General features: G+C 57.7%; 1 protein-coding gene across 6 annotated transcripts; it reads right to left on the minus strand.

The window, feature by feature from the left end:
* Window positions 1-644: 644 nt before the first annotated feature.
* BCL2L1 (BCL2 like 1) lies at window positions 645-19,850 on the minus strand. 6 transcript variants are annotated; one of them, XM_049817496.1, is made up of 4 exons: window positions 18,813-18,945; window positions 17,881-18,543; window positions 3,007-3,102; window positions 645-2,527 (listed from the first exon to the last, which is right to left on the minus strand). In XM_049817496.1, exons 2-4 carry the CDS (start codon window positions 18,433-18,435, stop codon window positions 2,390-2,392), a joined length of 789 nt encoding a protein of 262 aa, XP_049673453.1. In that variant the 5' UTR covers window positions 18,436-18,543; window positions 18,813-18,945; the 3' UTR covers window positions 645-2,389. The 6 variants fall into 6 exon arrangements, with proteins under 6 accessions (XP_049673453.1, XP_049673451.1, XP_049673452.1 ...); XM_049817494.1 differs by lacking the exons at window positions 3,007-3,102; window positions 18,813-18,945 and adding an exon at window positions 19,677-19,850; XM_049817495.1 differs by lacking the exons at window positions 3,007-3,102; window positions 18,813-18,945 and adding an exon at window positions 19,334-19,461 and having other exon boundaries at window positions 17,881-18,538.
* Window positions 19,851-19,956: the final 106 nt, after the last annotated feature.

Below are 19,956 nucleotides of genomic sequence, written 5' to 3' on the forward strand. Positions count from 1 at the left end.
CCCCCCCACCTCGCAGAAGGCAGGTGGTGCTGCAAGAAGGTTTCCCCTTTCCCCAGCTCAGGGGTGGCAGAGCTGGGGGGTGAGGGGCAGTCCCAGGAACGTGGGGTGGGGGTGTGTGTGTGCTGTGGGACCCAGCGAGGCACCCACCAGGATGTGGGGCTGCAAGCCCCCTGCCCTCCTCACTCCAACATGGCTGTGGATGCTCCCCCTGCCTGGCTCCCCACTGATGCTGAGCCCACAGTCCCAAAACCAGCTCCCCCCCACCGCACAAGCCCAGCTAAGAGCCTGGCTTGGGCTGTCCTGCCCCCACAGCCCCCTAACGAGGACCCAGGATGAGGATTTGAGCCTGGCCCTGGTGAAAAGTAGAAGGGATGGGCAGGGGTCTGTCCCAATGCTGCCTGTGATGGAGACGGGCAGCACCGTGCCCAAACAGGCAGCACCATGTCACGCCAACCCTGCCCAGCACCGTCCCCTTGGGAAAACAGCAAATCCCACACCCCTTGGAGCACCCCAACCCTTCCCTGGCCAGGGAAATGATCTGTTCCCCCTCCATCCATCTTGCTGAAGGCAGCTCCTGCCCAAGGCTGCCCGACCCCCCCCCCCAAGCCCCCGGCATTCGCAAAAACCACAGCACCATCAGCAGCTCCAATGACAAGAGTTTATTAGTGGAATCACCTCCACCTGCAAACCGAAGCGTTCAATGGGCTAATGCTAATCCTCGTGCTCCCCGCGTAGGATCCGCTCCCGGCACCCATGGTGCCAGGAGCGGATCCTACACTGGGAGCGCGAGTCCGTGCTCGGTGGCCAGGTGGGACCCCCCCCCCAAAGCCTCCAGTTCCCCCCTCCCCACCTTTATCCCACCTTGGCCTTTGCAGGGAGCACGGCCCCACACATAAATACGGACAGACAAGATAACAAAAATAGCATTAAGAGTATTCACAAATGAATTAAAAACTACTCGGATATGTACAGCAGAGCGCGGGCGGTATGTACACAGACAAGCCCGCGTGGACAGCTGGGTCTGCCGGTGGTCGTCTCCGAAGGATGAGGGGTTATTTTCGAAGCTAATTTCAACTCAACGCCCAGGAGGTTCCCTGCCTTGGCGGCAGCAGGAGCCGCATGGGAAGAGGGGTGGTGGGGGGAGCCAGGCACCTCTGCCACTGCATGCACCCATCACAGCCATGCCATGGGGACAGGGATCTGCCTGCGCTATGGGGACTGGCAGCAACCAGGACAGCACAGGAGAAGCCAGCGGCTCCCACTGTCCCCAAAGAAGCTTTCAGGCGGCGGGGACGGCTCTCAGCCGGTGCCAGCCCTTGCTCCCACTTCCCCTGGGCTCGCTCCCCCACTGGCCCCATGGATCAGCAATCAGTGGGATTGCTCCCAGAGCTCTGCCTTCTCCTGCTGCCACCCCCATGAGGGGCAGGAGCATCGCACCCCTGCCCCGACACCCCTTTCACCCCCCCCCCCGGCTCTGTATTCCTGCACTTGCTGGACACTGCAGCCCCAGCTCTCTGCAGGGCTCCTTGTTCCAGAGCAGGGGCCGGGGAAAGCGCTCTCCCTGCTCACCTGCCTTCCTCCTTTGCCAGCCCGGAGGAGCAGGTGTGGGGAGGGATGCACACTGCCCCACAGCAATCTACATTCAGAAGGAGGAGGAGGAAGAGGAGGAGGAACCCTTCAAAGCAGGCATAGCCCTGGGCCTGACACACCATCCTCACCCGAGACCAGCCTCAGCTCCCAGCAGCTGCTGTCCAGGGAGAAAGGGGCTCAGGCACTGACGTGAGGGCAGAGCTCGTCACCACACCACCGGCCTCTGCCTCTTCCTCCCAGCTCCCCCCAACCCCTACAGGGATGAGCTCTTCCCAGATGAAGTGGGGACGGCATAGGGATGCTGCAGGGAAGCTCCGTCCTGTTTGGCAGCCTATCTCTTCCCAGGGCCTGAGCGTGATGGAGATGGGGGTATGGAGCCTCGACCCTTGCTCTGGCTGGGGAACCTTATATTAGTGACACATCTACACACACGCACGCACTCACACATGCAAAAATAAGTCTGTTTATTCTCTTCAAAGTGATCTAGAGGACCCTGCAGGGCTGGGACACCTTCTAGCCGGTACTCCCCCCGGCTGCCTGGATCTCCCCAGTGCTGGGAGCTGTTGGCTGAAGTGCTGCATTGGTCTCAGCGCCTTTAAAACACAACGGAACGGTAAATAAGACGGGCTACAATAAAAGGAGCTGGCGGCACGAGGGAGAAAGCTCCGTGGAGCGGGGCGCTCGCCCGGGAGGCGGAGGGGCTGCCCCCCCGCGCCGGTGACGGTGCTCGGGAGCGGAGTGTAGTGGATGTGGTGGTGAAGGCGCAGCCGTCCTGGCAACGGGGGGATTTGGCGGCGGGTCACTTGCGGCTCAGCAGGGATCCCAGCAGAAGCACTCCTGCCACCGTCGCCCCGGTCAGGAGCCATTTGTTGAAGGTCTCCTGGCCCTTCCTCACCTCGGCAGCAGCATCGTTCCCATAGAGGTCCACAAACCGCTCCTGTGGGAAGAGAGGAGCTGTGAGCAGAGGGGGTGGGAGCGGAGCACAGAGACCATCTCTGCCACTTTCTGGGGCTCCTTCCTCCTCTGTGGGAAGGGGCAGGAAGGCTGCTGGGCTCCTGCCGGCAGGAAAGCGGTGGTGGGGACGGGGCGGATGACAGATGCCTTGTACTTCCTTGCTCTGAATCACGCACAGAGGGCAATGGGGAAAGCACAGGACCAGTCATGAGAGAAGTGGATGCCAGAAAGGATTTGCAAGGAGAGTACCATGCGGGCAGGGCAGGAGATGCATCACGTGCTCTAGGCTCTCTAAAATTAGCATCAAAGTGTGATAGAAATCATTGCAGCAGGAAAATGCTGGGCTTTATTCCACGGCCGAGGCCTGGGGGAGCAGCAGCAGGGTTGGTGCCCATGGTTGCGGCAGGAGTCCACAACGCGCATTCCCCCTGTTGCTTTTGCGTCCAAAGCAGAGCCTCTCACCTTCCTCTCCCCACTGCTGCATCCCAGCAAGACAAGCTCTCCTGCGTCCTGGCCATCACAGGTTACTCTGCAGCACAATCTGGATTTTGTGAACCCCTGTGGCGAAGGCAGACACTCTGTATCGTGAAACTCCGGCCTTTCCCCGGGCTTCGGGAGAGCGGGCCAAGCACGAGGCCTGGCCAGGAATGCAGTCACTCCAGCCCGGCTCGTCCAAGCCGGCTGCCTCCAGTCCTTCATCTCCAGCAAAGCAAGAGCTGGGAAAATTTCAACAGAGCCACTGCACGGTGAACAGCCACAGCCCCTCTCCCTCTGAGGGAGGTGTGTGACAGGGCTGGGGACAGATGGCCATGGCCTGGACTGGGGGAGGTGAAGGGCAGAGAGAAAGAGAGAAGACCACCAGAGCTGAACTGCTCCCGAAAACAGGCTCTCAGAAAGCACGTTTGTACCCTGCACCCATGCAACACCCCCATGGCATGACACAACCCCTCCTGCTCTCCTGGGTACCCAGGGACCTCGGACCACCATGAGGATAGGTGCTCAGGTCCTCAGGCCACAAGCACTGCAGGGAAGGAGAGGCCCATGGGCAGGGTACATGAAGCAGGGAACTTTACGCCCCAGCAGCCCCCAGGTTTATCAGGGCTGAGCAGGAGCACCAGGGCTAGAGGGAGCTGGAGCAGCGAGCTCTGGGCTCAGGGATCGCCAGTAGCTCAGAGCACCATGCAGCTCGGCGTCAGCAGGGCCTTGACGCTGTTGCACCTCAAGCTTGTCTTCCCAGCAAGGTCCCCTGTTCCCTGATAAGTGAATGCAGTTCCAGTAACCCGGCTGCTCTGGGAAAGCAGAGATAAGCCCAGCTGACGTTGTGCTTGTGTCACGCCTTACCATAGTCTCCCCGGAGGCAGGGGCAGCATCCCTGCCTGCATAGGTCTGGCAGCTCTGCCTGCAAGCTGCCTCCCATGCCTGCCCACAGCCTGTGATGAGCTGCAACCACTGCCACAGGACCTGTGGGGGGTTCGGTGCCCGGATCACGGCTGGGATCAAGATGCTCTTTAGGCAGGTGCCTCTCCATCACTCATGGAAACGTGGTGCCAGTCCCCTGGCTCCCCCAAAACAGCCCCAGCGTGGTCACAGCTTGTGGGGCATTGCCTCACCTTGCCACACACACACGATTGAGCTCACACACAGCTTTTCACAGCAAGGCGTGCAATAGACATGCACGCTCGCTCCCAGGGAACCAGGCTGTGTCCCTCTCCTCAGCCACTGGCCTCCCCCCCCAACAGGGGATCAGGTACTTGAACAATCACACAGGTGAGATGTGCACTTCAGCACCTGCCTCTGCCCCACCAAAGCTCTTCTCTACCTCCCATCGAACACCATCTCCAGCATCTTGTGTATTCCCTGGCTGTGAAGAGGTATCAGCAGGCCCGGGGCCAGGGCACTGGGACAACAGGGACTTCGCTAACTCACCCCGGGGCACCGCTGCTGCCTCATTCAAAGTCCTCTTCAGGGATGTGACAACCATCCCCGTGACCCCCGCCACTCACACAGAGCAGCAGAAGGCAGCTCGCTTCCCACCGGGCCTGCCAGCTGGCGCAGGCTCCACGGAGGTGTTGTATTGCATCCTGGCCCCGCAGGAATGGGCAGGACAGCAGCTCACACACAGGTGCCACCCAGGGAGAAAGGTGAGGGCTCCTGCCTGCTGCTAGCCCCTCTGCCCGGCCACTCCTTCAGGGTGACAGCTGCAGAAACAGCCAGTGATGTGCTGCAGAAGAGGGACGGGAGGAGAGCCCAAACCGAAGGAGGGGATATTTTTAATTACAGCACAGGAAATCCCTCTGCTGATAGTGGTGATGAGCAGCGGAGCAGTGGCAGAGCACGGCAAGCAGCAGCAAACCAAGAGCAGGCTGGCGGGGATGGAGGGCACAGGGGAACCAGGGCAGAAGACACAGGCTTGTCCAAAAACGCCAGCTGTAGAGTGCATCCACCACCCCTACAACATCTGTACCAGGGCCCTGGCCCCCCAAGGGAAGGTCCTTCCCTCAGACACACGTCCCAGCCGAGCACTCACAGCACCCAATGCTGCGGGAGTGCTCAGCAAGAGGAAGGAGGCTGCACCCTTATGATGTATTCCCCAGAAAAAGCCACGTTGCTCAGAGATTCAGTAAGGCCTGCCCCACCAAGAGCCCCACACATCTCTGCGGGCTCCTCCTGACCCATGGGAGGGGACATCCCCACAGTTCCCAGGACGGCTGCAGAGGTGGAAGGGGCCACGCAGTCACCCAGCCTCTCCACAGGGCTGGCACCAGGAGAGGGCCCCCACAGCCAGGGCAGGGAGCCGGGGAGGGCAGGGAGCCGGGGAGGGCTGGCAGCCGAGCCCTCTTGAGCTTGGGGAAAGGCAGTTCCAAGAAGCATGTTTTGAAGCCCTTACTTCTAAGAAAGGGAAGTGTTTGCTGAACAAGAGATAAATGGCATATGGTGAACTGAGAGCTATCGGGTGCTACAGACGGAGAAGAGCAAGACAAGAGCCCCGCATGGGCAGGGAGGGGTCGCAAGCCCCTCTCCTTCCCCTGGGAATGGAGCAGCAGCTGCAGGCTGCAGGAGATTTGGGAGGAGAGTGCCTTGACCTTCCTCAGGGAAACCGTTCCCAGGAGCTGTGATAGCTCAGCCACTGCACAACTGCGATCCCAGATGTGTCCCCTGGGAATGGCAATCCCAGACCAGGGGGAGTGTGAAAACAGGCAGGAGCGTCCTCCCTCCCTATCCAGGGGGTGGGTTGAAGGTTAGGGAAAGGCAGCTTGCTTAGTTCCCACACTGCCCCAGGCCTCGGCCGCTCTGCACCTGAAGCCCAGCACTCCCAGTACCGATTCTAACCTCCCTGGCCTGGTGTTTGGGATCTCAGGCTTGCCCAGACACGTCCAGATATTTCTAGCCTCCCCCAGTCACCTTTATCTGAGAGGAAATATTTGAAATTCCTGAGTCGATCACAAGGACTATGGTAGCAACAGCACGTCAGTGTCTCAACCACCCTCTCCACGTGCCCTTGGGCCTCTTCCACCCCAGCGAGGACAGGCTGTTCCACCGCCGAACACCCGTCACATCCCCTTCCCCACCCCGGGTGACAGACACATCCGAGAGGAGGATGCTCTGGGGCAGGCGATGAGGAAGCAGCGAGACGTTATGCCTCCACAAAAGGCAATCCCCCAGCTTCACCTCTCCTCCCCCAGCACTGGGGAAGGACACAATGTTTTCTTGCTGGAGCCTAAACCAGCACTTACTGGGGGGACTTCCCTCCAGCTGCATGTGCTGCTTGCAGGAGACAGAGGACCTGGAGATCCAGACTTCACCAGTGCCCACCACCTCAGAGAGCAGGGGCAAGGAGGTTCTGCAGTGCCAAAGGCTCTCAGGATGCCTGCAGTGCCCCAGACTGCAACCCTCTGGCAGGGGGGGCACATCAGCCATTTAAACACTGCCTAGTGATGATACATGACACTATGGTAGAGAGAAAAGAGGAGTAGGTCTGACCCAAAGTGCTCTGGCTTGGGTGGGACATGCAGATTAATCAGGCACGAGGTCTGGCTGAGACAGCATTCACATCCTGGCCTGGAAACGGGAAGACCCAAAGTTTCAGCCTCTTGCTGGTAGCCACCCCCAGAGGTTCAGCTGGTTCCATTCACCAGCACTATCCAAAGCAGTTCCCCAAGCCAAGCGGGAGGGAGAACAGTTGCTAGATCCCATTCAGGCCGAGTAGAGCAGACCAGGTTCCTCTTCTAAGATAAGCCTCAACACTTGAAGAAAGACGATTCAGTAAGTGACACTGAACCATGAGAGCAGGTGAAGGAAGCAGATGTGAACAATGAATCCCCATCTGGTCTCTTGTGAGTCAGGGGTAGAGCAGAAAGGGGAGGGTGGCAGCTGCTGGGGAGGGCAGAGTTTGGGTGCTCAAAGCTTCCCTTGCACAGGGAGGTGAAGGGTATGGAGGTCACTGAGACACTGGCACGAAGCTCTGAAAACCAGCAGAGAAGAGACGGGCTCTATCGGGACTATTCACAGTGAACCAGTGGCAGTTAGTCCAACTTTGACACAGAGACTCTGACTCCAGCAGCCACTGCAGAGTTTCCCTGCACCCCCGACAGCCAGCCAGCCTGTCTTTGAGCCAGACACCCACAGCAACCAGCTCAGCACATACAAAAGCCTTTCCCACCCAAGGATCTTAATGTGTTTTACCAAAAATTAGTTAGCTCTCCAAAACCTCCTGTGGGTTGTCAGCATTGTTCTCAGACAGATCAACAGAGGTGCGGAGAGGTTAAGTGCTTTCCCTAGAGTTGCATGCAAGCCAGCAGCCACAGCATCTGACTCCCAATCCAGGCATTCTTGTCATGAGGCAATGTTTCACTTGCAAACAAGGCTGTTTCTGTTATACCTTCGCCGTAACTGCAGCTGTATTACTGCTAAGAGGTCTAACACCAACTGCCGGCCAGAAGTGGAGTCATCTGGATGACCAGACATTTGTTAATAAGACGCTGGGAAGAGTTTTGTGCTGAGCAGTGAGAGAAGTGCGGAAAAAGAAAGGCAGCAGCTCAGCACAGACCACAACAAAGCCCTGCATCGACAGCAACCTGCTCCCAGAGCCCCTTCAGGCTGCCAGCTCACCACATGGGACTGGCATATGCGAACCTGGAGGTGAAGCACAGGGGGGAAAAGGCAGCTGAGATCTTTCAGAAAGAAAGAAAACACAAGTATTCCCAAAGGCTGCCACTAGGATCCTGTAAACACAACTCAGTGGGTCCCCATGTGCTATGAAAGTGGAAGAGACATCCTGGAGGTTGTCCCCCTGCCCTGCTCCCCCAGATACCGCATCCATGTGTGGCCCCCCCAGCCCCCAGCCCTGTCTGAAGCCCAGGCCCTAAAGGAGGGGTCAGTAACACAGCACAGCCTGCAGTTATCGGGACTGGAGGTCAACATGAGCCCCCACAACTCAGGCACATCATGCCAAGGAAGCCTGCCATCCAAGGCAGAGGTCCCAGAGCTTCTCTAGATCCCCAGCTTCACCCCGCTGGTCCTCGTCAGCACCCTGGGCAGGCTCGGGATGGGGTGGGAAAGGGGCTCTGGGAACACGGGGAGGGGAAGGGGCTCTGGGGAGAGCATACTTGCAGGTGCAAATGCTCCAGAGACCCAGCTCTAACTGTTATGCAAATGGTGACCTCCAGGGAAGCAGCTGCTGATCTCCATGACAATGGCAGGGAATGCCACCCGCTCCACTGCCTCTCCTGCATCCTCTCCTGCATCGCCTGCCCTGGGAGCCGGTGCTGGGGTGCTGCCTGCACTGGAGTGCTGCCCCTGCCCAAGCTCCAGGACTTTGCATTCAGAGAAACCTGCGGCTCTGAGGGATGCAGCCATAAATTCAAAAGGGTTTATTAAATAAGCACATCCCTGCCTTGCTCTTGCTCTCCTCCCAGCCTGACCAAGCTGCCAGGCTGCAGCCTGCAGTGGGACCGGCGGGGAGGCTGTCCCTGGGGCCTCAGCCCAAAGCCCAACAAACCTGCGGGGCTTCAGCCTAGTGAGGGCCAGAGCCAGCTCTTTTCTAACCAGAAACAAACCCTTGCTAGCACACTCCAGCCCTAATCCTTGCCACGGCAGCCTCCTGTCAAACTGGTTTCATCACCAGCTCCAGAGAACCTGCAATAACCCCACACCATTCAGCACAATTTCAGCATTTTCCAAATACATGAAAGGGGCTACGGTGACAGCTGTAACCCCCATCCCTGCCCCGGGGAGACTGCTGTGCACAGCATGAGATGGAGAGCAGGGAATTGCGCTCTCCATTCCAGAAATCCACTGAAACATTCATGTGTATTAAAGCTGGAGATGGTGCAAATGACTAATCCACTTGCATCCATCGCTCACCAGTGCTTCTCCCAGAACTAACTGGACTGAGGGCTCCCGAAGGTGCTGAAGCCCCAGCCGGAGTCAGGCGCACTTGGCAGCGGGACGGCTGGCAGGCGACAAGGCTCCGGTACAAAGGCACAGTGAAGAACACATTGGCTGAGCCGGATCCACTCAAGAGATTAGCACCTGCTGGGAATGGGATTGTTTTCCAAAGGGCATTAAGTGGAATAGTCCGAGGAAAGACGGTCTCTCTGATGCTTCTCCCCACCGGACAGATGGTGTCTGAGCCCCGGCAGGCAGAGCAGCCTGCCTGCCTTTTGTGCGAGGGGCACACTCGGGGGGCAGGGGAAGACTCCTGCTTTAATTTCACGGTTATCTGCCGCCTGCGGTGCCGGGGAGCCCAAGTGCCGCAGCCAGCTTGCTGCACCGGACAAGCACCTCAGCAGGGTCCCCTGCGTCCGGTGAACAAAGCTCAATTTTCACCTTGTCATTGCTTTTCCCAGACGTCACAGCTCCTGTGCAATCGTGCCCTTGTGTAACTGTGGGGAAACCTGTGCTGAGGAGATGTGCCAGGCTCATGTGTGCCTGGCTGCGGAGCCATGTTCCCTCCTATCCAGGGGCTGAGTCATGCGATGCTGACAGCTCTTCCCAGCCCTCAACCACAGCGCGAGCCTTACCCCAAATCTACCCTGCAGGGAACAGCAGCATTACCAGAGCCTGAGGAGTGAGGCTGGGTACAGGGACGGTCCCCAGGGGAGACAGGTCCTGGGGAAGGACCACCCAGTTCTTCTGCCTCGAGCCACTTGTCCTCCGGCATCCTGGAGGAGTGCCGGCCAAGCCTCACCACTTCCCACTTAAGCCCCAGCACTTCATCAGGCTGCTGTAATTCTTACATGCCACTTGAATGAAAAAGGGGAAAGGGTGGAGGTGCAGGAAGAGGAGGAAGATGTGCTCATTCTGTTTTCACTTCCTGTTAGTCCACATGAAATCTCAGATGATTCAGGCCACAAAGTCCCTTTTAGCAAAATCCTTGCTGACTTGAGGGCAGGAAGCAGAGTAGGCAGCTGATGCAGCAAACGCGGGAGAGAGCAATGCAGCATGAGAAGGAGACTTTGTGCTCTGCCCTGGGCTCCTCCATACGTGTTGTTGCATGAAATAATCACTGGCTGGTGCACTGGAAGCTTCTAAATGAGGTCAGTTGCTCTAATAAAAGATATTAGCTCTCTGGCAAGTTTAATACACTGGTGAGCCATACCATTACAGGATGGAAGCACTTGCAACACTGCTATGATGGCTGATTTACAGGTAGCAACACCTCATTTTCTCCATACATAAGTCATATGTCACACAGACACTACCCAGGGCCACATACACGCCCAAGTCCCACATCCCAGCCCAAGCCCTGAGCCAGCTCACCACAAGTTACACACACAGAGTAACGTCACGTACTGCTGCCAGCCGTGCTCCCTGCACAACACTTGTAGCCCTGCCTTCCTCAGCCTCAATGATGGCAAAAACCAGAAATGTGCAAAGGGGACTAGTATCATTTGGAGGACTAATGATGTGATGCAGACAGCTGTCCCGCTCCACCTGAGCATGGCCTTAGCTGCATTCAAACCAAACCTGCTCCATGCCAGCCTAGGCCTCTTCTCCAAGCTTCCCAAACAGCCCTTCACCCTCCAGCAGAGAGAGAGAAAACCCTTCCATGCTCCTTTTGGAAGCAGCCAGCTCCAGCAGCTCCCTCCCCTCAGGCACACAGTCCTACCCCCAACAGACAGGTAGGTCCCTGCACACCTCCCGACATAAGCAGCTCCTGCTCAAAGCTCTGCCTGCTGCCAAGTTGTCACATTTTGAAGTATTTGATTTCAGTCTTAAGAGCACCTGGCTGGCAGCGGTACAGGCAGGGAGAACCTGCCGGCTCTTTGTTCTTGGCCAGGTGGAGCACAGAGCAGAGGACACCTGCCTTGGTCTCCCCCCCTGAGCTCAGGACTGGGGCTGTGAGTCGGGGAGCTCTGGGTCCATCCTAGGTCAGGAGCAGGGGGCAGAGAGGCTGAGCCCAGCCTCACTCCCACCAGAGGCTCCTCATCTCCAGGGCTCATCTCCCCAGGCAGGATACTGATGCCAGAAGCTAGCTACTAATTGGATCTACTTAAATCAGAAGCAACGTCTGCAGACACAGCTGAAACACAAGCTTGAGCAGGAAGGAGGATAACGCAATAAATTCAAGCAGCTCTCCCCAAGGGAATCGCACAGACCCCTGAAAGTTCCCTCTTCGCAGATACAGCCTATTACCCTTCCTTGGGCATTCTGCGTAAATGCCGGGGCAGGCGCTGGTCGAGAGGGTAACCAGCCCAAAGCCTCCTGAAATGCCATGCTCACCCAGCTCCTTGCTCCCAGTAGCAGAGGGAAGGCAGACCAGTTACAGCACAATGTTCAAACAGTCCCCGTGGCCACGGGAGCCTCTCTGGTTAATGCTCCGAATCCCGCTCCTCCCTCCCTTGCTACCCCGGAGGCAGGCAGCATCGCTGAGTGCACTGGGTTTCCCATTAAAGAGATCCTGAGAGACAGCACTGGGCTGGTACACGTGAGCACGTGTCCGAGAGAAGACACGGGCAGCTGGAGAGATGCTGGCTGCACGGAGGAGCTGCAGCGGGCGTTCCCGCCTGCAGGCAGTCCTTCCCAGCACTCTTCAGCCCTCGGATTCTTTTTCTTTTTTTGCTAACTAAATTAAACATGAGGATAAAATAAGCAAAATACCTAAAAATAAAAAATAAAACGAGCATTTCTACAGCACAACTAGGTCACAGCTCCCCAGCATGCAAGTTGTGGCAGCCACGGCTCAGCCCCTCGAGCCTCCCGGGTTCAAAACTGACATCTCTCTTAAAAGGCTGCCTCCTGAAACCCACACCTGCTCCCCGGTAAGCCCAGCTGGAGCCATCTGCTAACGGCTCTGCCTCCCGGCAGCCCTCTGCCCCCTCGCTCTGCCGGGCTGTTCTGCTCCTGTGGCAAAGAGTAACCCTTCTCCCCACCTGAATGGGGTGAGGGCCAGCCCATACCCTGAAGCTGCCCTGGTGCACCCACAGCCAAGCCCTCGCGTTCCCCTCCACAGGCGCACCACAGGGAAAGCTGTCGGATGGCTCAAGAAAGCACTCCCCCAGCTTAAGCCCTTGGCATCCCAAGGACTATTAGGAGTGGAACTTCAGAGACATCTTGAACCAAACACCCCTCTGCACATCCTTCCAGGTGGGGAATAGGGAGGAGGAACCGTCTCCCTGTCCAAGGCCAGGGCACCAAAACAAGGAGCGCCCTGGCACTGAGGGACACTGCTTCCCTTTCATGCCTCCATTATCTTCGTTAATCTTTAGTTGCTCAGAACAATAGCGTTTAAGGGTAACATCCCTCTCGGGAGGGTGGAGGAGGAGAGTGTCGTTGCTTTCCTGCCACGCAAAGGCAGAGCCACCCGGCAGAGCATACCTTCATGCTGAATCAGCCAGCAGGTAGGTCAACATCCCGACTGCTATTGGGGTCACCAGAGGGAAGAGAGCAGTCGCCCCCAGCCCCTTTCTGCTCCCAAGGCAGAAGCCACCATTAATCCCTTGCCTCTCGGTTCAGCAGGTCTGCAACACTTCTACAACTGATATCCATCCCTTCCCTTCCCCCAGCTCCTCCTGGGAATACTCCAGCTTTACAGCTAGTGGGGAAAGAGCTGATAGAGAAATACTCGTCGTAACATCAAGATGGGACTGTGCTTATAGCAGTCAGCAGCTTGGTAAAAATCAAAGGAGAGAAGCTCAAGCAAAGGCCTCAAAGCATTGCGCCACCATTCAGCCTGTACCCGCTGTGGGCCACAGGCATATTGCCGCTCCCGGGGGTAAAACACATACACAAACCGTACAGGATCTCCACAGAAATCAGGTGCAGCACCCCAGACATGTATATAGAAAGCTGCAGCTTCCACAGGGGAAAAGAGCACGTTGCTCCCTCCCACCCCTTTTGCTGCGGTGGGACACCCCATTGCTGCTGAAATGGGGAGAGATCCCGGGCAGCGCTCAGGGTGACCCAGCTCCAGTTTCAGAGAGGAGCAGGATGATCAGGAAGACTGACATTACTGAGAGCAGCTGTGAACACAGAGCAGCAAGAAACAGTTTGCTAATTATTTCACAGGTCTTTTTTTAAAATGACACTCTGTTCTTCGGATTAAAGAACCTCAGAGTGCTTTACAAATCTGAGTTCCCAGTGGCTCCCCTGGGAGGGAAGGAAATGCTATCCCTTTTGCTGAAAGACCAGGGAGTTAAGTGGGCTGCTCTGAGCCACTGCCAGCAATGGGCAGGAGCCTTGCCTTCCAGGCGCCTGCTCTAATCACAGATCTAAGGAACATAATCAAACTACCGCACACCGAGAGGCAGCAAGGAAAACAGGCAGGGCCCCAAAGAAGGAGAACCGAGTAAATGGGGCGAAGAGCAAAGCTCTGAAAACTTGCATCTGCATCGTTCTCGGTCTAGCGGCAGGAATGCTGCGGGCCGGGCAGGAAACTGCAGTGGAAGTCATTCCAATGGCATTTCCTGGAGAGCACTGCAGAAAAGCCTCCCAGGTTGCAGGCAGGCGAGAAGCTGCCAGGGATCTGCACACTGAGCCCAGATCTCCAGCCGCCAGTGAGGATACAACTACCTGGGACGGCCATGCCAGGCAGGACAGCCCGAGCCAAGACCCTGCCGGCAGTGACCGGCAGGCAGGCAGGCAGTTCCACAGCCAGAGGAACACCTAGTACTGTGAAGGGACCCAAGGGGACTCAGCTGGCAGGAGGAGAGTATTTTTTTCATCCCAAGCAGGTGATGACAATGGGGGCACCGTCTCAGCTGCAAGGAATCCAGACTGTAAAATAATTACAGAGGACAAAGTGGAAAGCGATAGCCCAGCTAAGCTTTGCAGACCACTGGCTGGGATTCATCTCTAAGACAGCAAAGCGCAGCCTTGGCTATCCACAGTCACTTCCTACAGCCAGCTCTGCTGCGTGTCGGCCAGCAAGTGAAACTGATGGCTGCAACCTTCAACAGGATTAGCCGCGCCGGGGCATCCCCGAAACCCAATGTGTTAACACTCAAAACAACAAAGCTTTGGCAAACAGCACTCATCCCAGAGGGAGCTGCGTTCCCCATACGGCACAACGTGCAGCCATGCCTCTTCCACGCGTGCCGTGCACACCTGGCACGGCACTCCTCTCCGAGTCTCAAGGCACAACAGCAGCAGAATTCAAACTTGCACTTATCTCACACTGCCTAAAAAGCTCGGATCAAAAAGGCGTGAGGATCCTGTAGCACCTGGGATCAGCTAGATAACGTGGTGGTTGCAGGGAAGGCTTGTGTGGGATACCTGGGCAATGGCACAAGGCCAAAAAGCATTTCTGAAGGGCTGACAATCAAAGTGTAGCTCTCAACCTGAAACCATTGAGAAGGTTGGAGCAAGAGCACAGGACGAAATCCCAGCTGCGCTCTGTCATATGACATAGGCTGAGTCATTTCCTATCATTCAAGAAAAAATTAAAAAGATAGCAAACGAGCTTGCTATATTGACATCTTCTAAGGGATTTCCCCAGACAGAACCACAAGCTTCCAGTCCACCGCAGAGCGACACAACGTGTATGTCCCAGCACAGCATGGCCAGGGCCGCCTGAGAGCCTGGGGCGCACAGAGCCAACACGGGAAGCAGTCCTTCCTCCTTCAGCCTAGCCCACCACCTTGTCGGGATTCAGATGTCACAGACTGGTGACAAAGATGCCGTTTGCTTTCAGTCCTGGCCTGACACAGCCCCTTCATGCTGGTCCCCACCATACACCCTGCAAACAGGAAACCTCTTGCCTCTAATTCCACAGATGTACCTCCACATCCCCACAGAACACCCTCTTTAAATCCCACTCTGAACATATATTTAGCCTCGAAGGAAAACCTGTCATCCACTGCAGCGTCACAGCCAGGCAGGAACTACCGCTCACTTTCCTTTCTCAAACAGATTAAGCACGGTCAGTACACCTCTGCCTGCCAGGCTCTCCCACTCACCCTGTGCTTCCCCCTCCTGCATTGCCACTCACCAATTTCTCCCGCGAGGACTCCCGATCCCCACTGGGATCACTGTTTGAACTTCACAGCTAGTGGAATCCTGTCCTGGCCAAAGCAACTGCCCCAGGAAAGCCTCCTCCTTGGTTCTGATGGCTCACCAAGGCAGCAGCTCTCTTCTGGCTGGTTATTAAATGCCCCCCTTGGGTGGTTCTTGTTTGTTTTCTCAGTGCCAGATTGCAATGGGGAGGGCAAACCAAGGCAAGCCCAAGTAAACCTGACAAAATACACTCAAGTTACCACTATGTAGCAAGATTTAACATTTCTCCCTCACCTCAAAGAATGGTTTCTCAAGAAAACTGCTACAGCCCAGCACACAGCAGCCTTAACAGGCCCCTCCAAAGGCAACCTGCACCCCGTGGCCATCCTACACTTATCTTTGTTCCACTGGTGGGGAATGAAACAGAGCTTCCTACACAACCAGGCTGTGTGTGACACTTGTGATGGAGCCACACTCCTTCCCTCTTTCCAAGGGGCTTTCCAGGAAGAGAAGTACTGCAGTGCTCCAAAACACAAACCACCTGGTCCCTGCCAAGCAGGCCTGCCAGAACTTGCATCCCTCTCACCAGGATCTGCCTGCTGCACCTCTCGGGAGAGCTTTGTTTGCATGGGACAGGCTCTAACAGCTCAGATGCACCAAACAGGCTCCCTGTGCAAACAGGGGGGCAGGAGAGGGACCACTCTGTCACAGCAAGTGCAGGGTGGCACTCTCTTCGTGCAGAGAGAGCTGGCAGCAGGCCAGCAGTTTTCTCCCTGCAGCTGGAGCCGCATGAGAGCAAAGCAGAGCATCCCCATGCACACCCCATGCGTGAAGTACTCGGGAGCTCTTATGGCCCCTGTGCTGCTGCTGCACCGTGCCATCCCTTTGCGTGGAGCAGCATGGCTGCCCCCCCACCAGAAGGGACACAGTGAAACCTGAGTGTGGAGGAAAGCTACAGCTGAGACATCAAACAAGCACCGGGTTGGGGTTTGCAACAGGCTGGCAGCAGCCATGCTGCCCAGCCCTTTTTTTGGTGGCTGGTGGGGTGGACCCCCCCCCACTATGGCCTTTACCACCCTGCCCCACTCCCCTTCAGCTACCGGCACAGCCCAGGCAGCAGCACAGCCTAAGCAGTGAAGTTAGAAGCCCCGTTCAAGGTTAAAAGAAGAGAGCAAGGCTGTTCCCCTGGGTGGGAAACACAGCTAATGGCGATCTCCAAAGGAAAAGCTGGTGGGCGGGTCAGATAGAGAGGAGTCCTGGCCCTTCCACAATCTGTTGAACAAATATTTGCTCCAAACAATTAATTTAGAGAGAGACAAAAAAATTGAGGAGTCTGAATCGTGATGGTTGGGGGTGGGGAACAGAAGGAGGAGGTATTTCATTCCCTGCAAGCAGGGACCAGTGATTTTCCACCAGTGATTTAATCTAAATCCCCCCCGAGAGTTCATTTACAAAAAATCAGATTGCATTATCGCCTAGGTCTCCAGGATACAGCCCAATCCGTCACTAACAGCAACAGCCACACTAGCTTGGAAACCTCAATTTGATCACTCAATTCCAAGACTAATCTGTGGCTTTAAAAGCCAAAGTCAGAGGGGAGGGGGAAGGAACTCAGCATTTGGCCAGGGTTATCTGCAGGATGAGAGAGCTAATGGGCCAGATACAGCCTGATGAAATGGCCAGCAGATCCCGGGTTATTAACCGAAACCAAGCTCCTCTGCCTGAGCAACCCCGCCCAGGCAGTGCCCCAGGGCGGCCACATTCCTGGAATTCCTGCACCCTGGGTGAACCCGATCCCTCTCCCAGAGTGTACCAGTTCCCCCCTCTTCTTCAGGATCCCCAGCATTGCCAGTGAGGCAAGGAGCTGGGGAACTCCACGGAGCTCCTGTGCCTCTCCTCTGTCAGGAGGGTGCAGAGCACAGCACTGGGCTCAAAGGTTCCTGCCCCCTCCTCAAGATACAGGGGCCTGCTGATGGGCTATGAGATGAACAGGGCTGAAAGGCTTTAGCTCACCAGCATGCCAAGGAGGCAATTCCCCACTGTTTAGATGCTAACGACTGACAGCATGAACTCTTTCCAGTGGACACCAGTAAAGGTTACACCAGCAGGGAATCACTAAGATGCAGAGGCAAAAAGAAAACGCAGACATCTGTAGGTCATATACCTCCCACTGGCAGTCCCAGGCAGCACCGCACAGCCGGACCCGGCATCTCAAGAATGTTTCCTGAAGAAACGCTTATTCATGTTAATACCTCACCACTGAAAGCTCACAGGGTTTTTTGCTGGGGCAGCTGGAAGCATTGCTCCCTGCCAAGCAAGAAGCAGCTGCAGGTTTAGCAGTTCCCCAGCACAGAGGTTGCCCCAACCTCAGCCCTGGCTCCCACTGCAGCAGCTCAGACAGGCCCAGCAGCCCGCCCACCCACCCACCCGGATCTGCTGCGGGATTCGCTTCACCGTGACCACGGCAGAAGGCAAAGTCCTGTGTTCAGAATGAAGAAGTAACTGTTACCCCGGCAGACCGCAGGCTGGCCCACTGGAGCACTGCACGCTTGGAGAGGAGGAAGCTCCACTCCCTGCTGTTAATGACACCAGGGACATGCCTGAAAGCAAGGGCTCCTGCTTGAAGATCAAGCTTGGATGACATTAGATTTCCAAAGGCTCTTGGAAAACACGTCTTTTATGTAACATCCAGGGAAAAGAAGAAACAAGGATAGAGAAGGACTTGTCTGAGCATAAACCGTGTCATCGCAATGGACTGACCCTCTTGGGGAAGAGCGTTAAGAGCACAGAGGGAAAGGCCACACACCCCTTTATCTCCCTGCAAGGTCTAGGACATGCTCTAGCATAAACATTGCAGGGAGTTGCGCTCTGGCCATCCCCACCAGGGAGAGGAGTTCTTACCCATCCGCCATTCTCCTGGATCCAGGGATCTAGGTGGTCGGTCAAGTACGTGGTCATCCAAGATACAACGCGTCCCACCAATACCCGCATCTCCTTGTCAACGCTCTCCACGCACAAGGCTCCTCCGAAGGAGAAGAAAGCCACGATGCGACCCCAGTTCACTCCATCACGGAAGAGTTCATTCACTACCTGCTCAAAGCTCTGATACGCCGTGCCAGGGGTGATGTGGAGCTGGGAAGTGAGGTCGCTGAAAGCCCGCCGGTACCTCAACTCAAACTCATCCCCTGCCTCTCTCAACGCCTGCCTTACATCAGCTGTTTGAACGATTTCATGGACTTCGAGGCTGCTCCGGTGCATGGCGGCTCCGTTCACTACGTGGCTGGCAGGCGGGTGCCAGGAGGGGCTCCCGTTGAGGACGCTGTCCATCTCGGCCTCCTCTGCTGCAAAGTCAGTCCTGTTCTCATCCTCCTCCTCCAGCTGACTCCAGCTGTATCCCTTCTGTGAGAGCTTGTAGGAAACAAAGTCAATCACTAACTCCCGATTACTGCTGGACATTTTCACACCTGGGACACCCTCAATGAGTCCATGGTCCGGAGCACAAGCAGATCAGCACTTAGCAGGTCCCGACTCCACTCTTCTTCACAACGGATGGAAACATCTGACCTTTGCACAGACAAACAACAGAGAAGGAGAAAGGCAAAGAAACAGTTAACGCTACAGCTTTTAGATGCACCCGTGCCATTAACACTGATAGCTTATCATTAGACTGAGATCATCCTGCAGCTTTATGCCGAGACTCAGGGCCACCGGATTGAAGCCGCACAGAGAACCGACTACAACACCCCCCTGCCTCCCGCGAAGCCAACCTCGAGCCCCAGGGGACTCCCAGGCTCGCTTCCAGCAGCCCCCGGCCCCCAGCCCCGGGGTCTCACCGGGTGCAGGCACCGCCTGGCAGGCCGGCTACGGGCCGGGCCCGGGGCGGAGACGGCTCTCTCTCTGCTGGAGCTGCGGGCCGGACCGGCCGCGCTCCGCCAGTCCCGGAGTGCCGCGGAGGTGGAAGCAGCACCGCCCCGGCCCCGCCCATTAAAGGGCCCGGCTCCCCCCGCCCACCTCCGCCGGCGTTGCCCAACGGGTGCCGGCGGAAGCGGGCAGGCTGCGTTGCCCAAGGGTTACGGCAGCTTCGTAGGGGGCTCAGTTTGACGGTAACCGCGGCGCAGCCCTTCCTCCCCCCGCCTCCCTCCCCGGGGGCTGGCTCGGCCGGGCGCGCCGCTGTGCACAGCCCCGCCGCGGGTGGCAGCCCCAGCCCCCGCCCTCCCGAAGCCCCTCGCTCCCCGCAGGCGGAGGGGAGCCGAGGGGATAAACGGCTAAAAAGCGGCAAGTCCTCGCCACCAGGGCTGGGCTCGTAGGGCACGGCCTGCCCCGGGGCTGCCGGCGCCCGGCCCTTCGTTCTTACGGGAGCGATTCCGGTCACTCGCTGCGGTGAGCAACGCGCTGCTGTCGCCGGGGCCGGTGGGACGCCGGGGCCGCGGCAGGCGGGAAGGCCGCAGGGGGCGGCCTGCCCCCCGGCCACCGTACCGCCCCTCGCGGCCGCCGTACCCGCGCGGGGCGGGGCGGCGAGCACGGGGCCCGCGCACGAGGGCCGACACGGCGCCCGCGAGGACGGCGCCCACGCCGCCCTCCCCTCACTCGCCAGCCAATCACCCACCGGAAGAGCTCTGCGGGGCGGGGCCCGGAAGCGAGCTCTCCCATTGGCTGAGCCGCGCGTCGCTCACGGCCTGCCCCACTCCGCCCCTCACCTCAGCGGCCGGTGGAGGGTTCGGGTCCTTCCCGCCCCTGCCCCGCGGGCCCGGCTGGCAGCGACGCCGGGGGTCGCCGGGAGCCCCGCCGGGCCTCGGCCCGCTCAGCAGTCCCCGGGCTCCTTCCTCATCGCCCGCCAAGCCGCCGCCGCGCTCCTGGGCCGCGCCGGGGGGGTGCGGTAGGGTGGGAGGGGGCAAGAGAGAGGCGGTGCGCATGCGCACGGCGCCGCGAGGCTGGGCGGGGAGCGGCGCGCATGCGCGGGGCAGGAGTGTCTGTTAG

This window comes from Accipiter gentilis, chromosome 14, assembly GCF_929443795.1.
Source record: "Accipiter gentilis chromosome 14, bAccGen1.1, whole genome shotgun sequence".
Taxonomy (NCBI): domain Eukaryota; kingdom Metazoa; phylum Chordata; class Aves; order Accipitriformes; family Accipitridae; genus Astur; species Astur gentilis.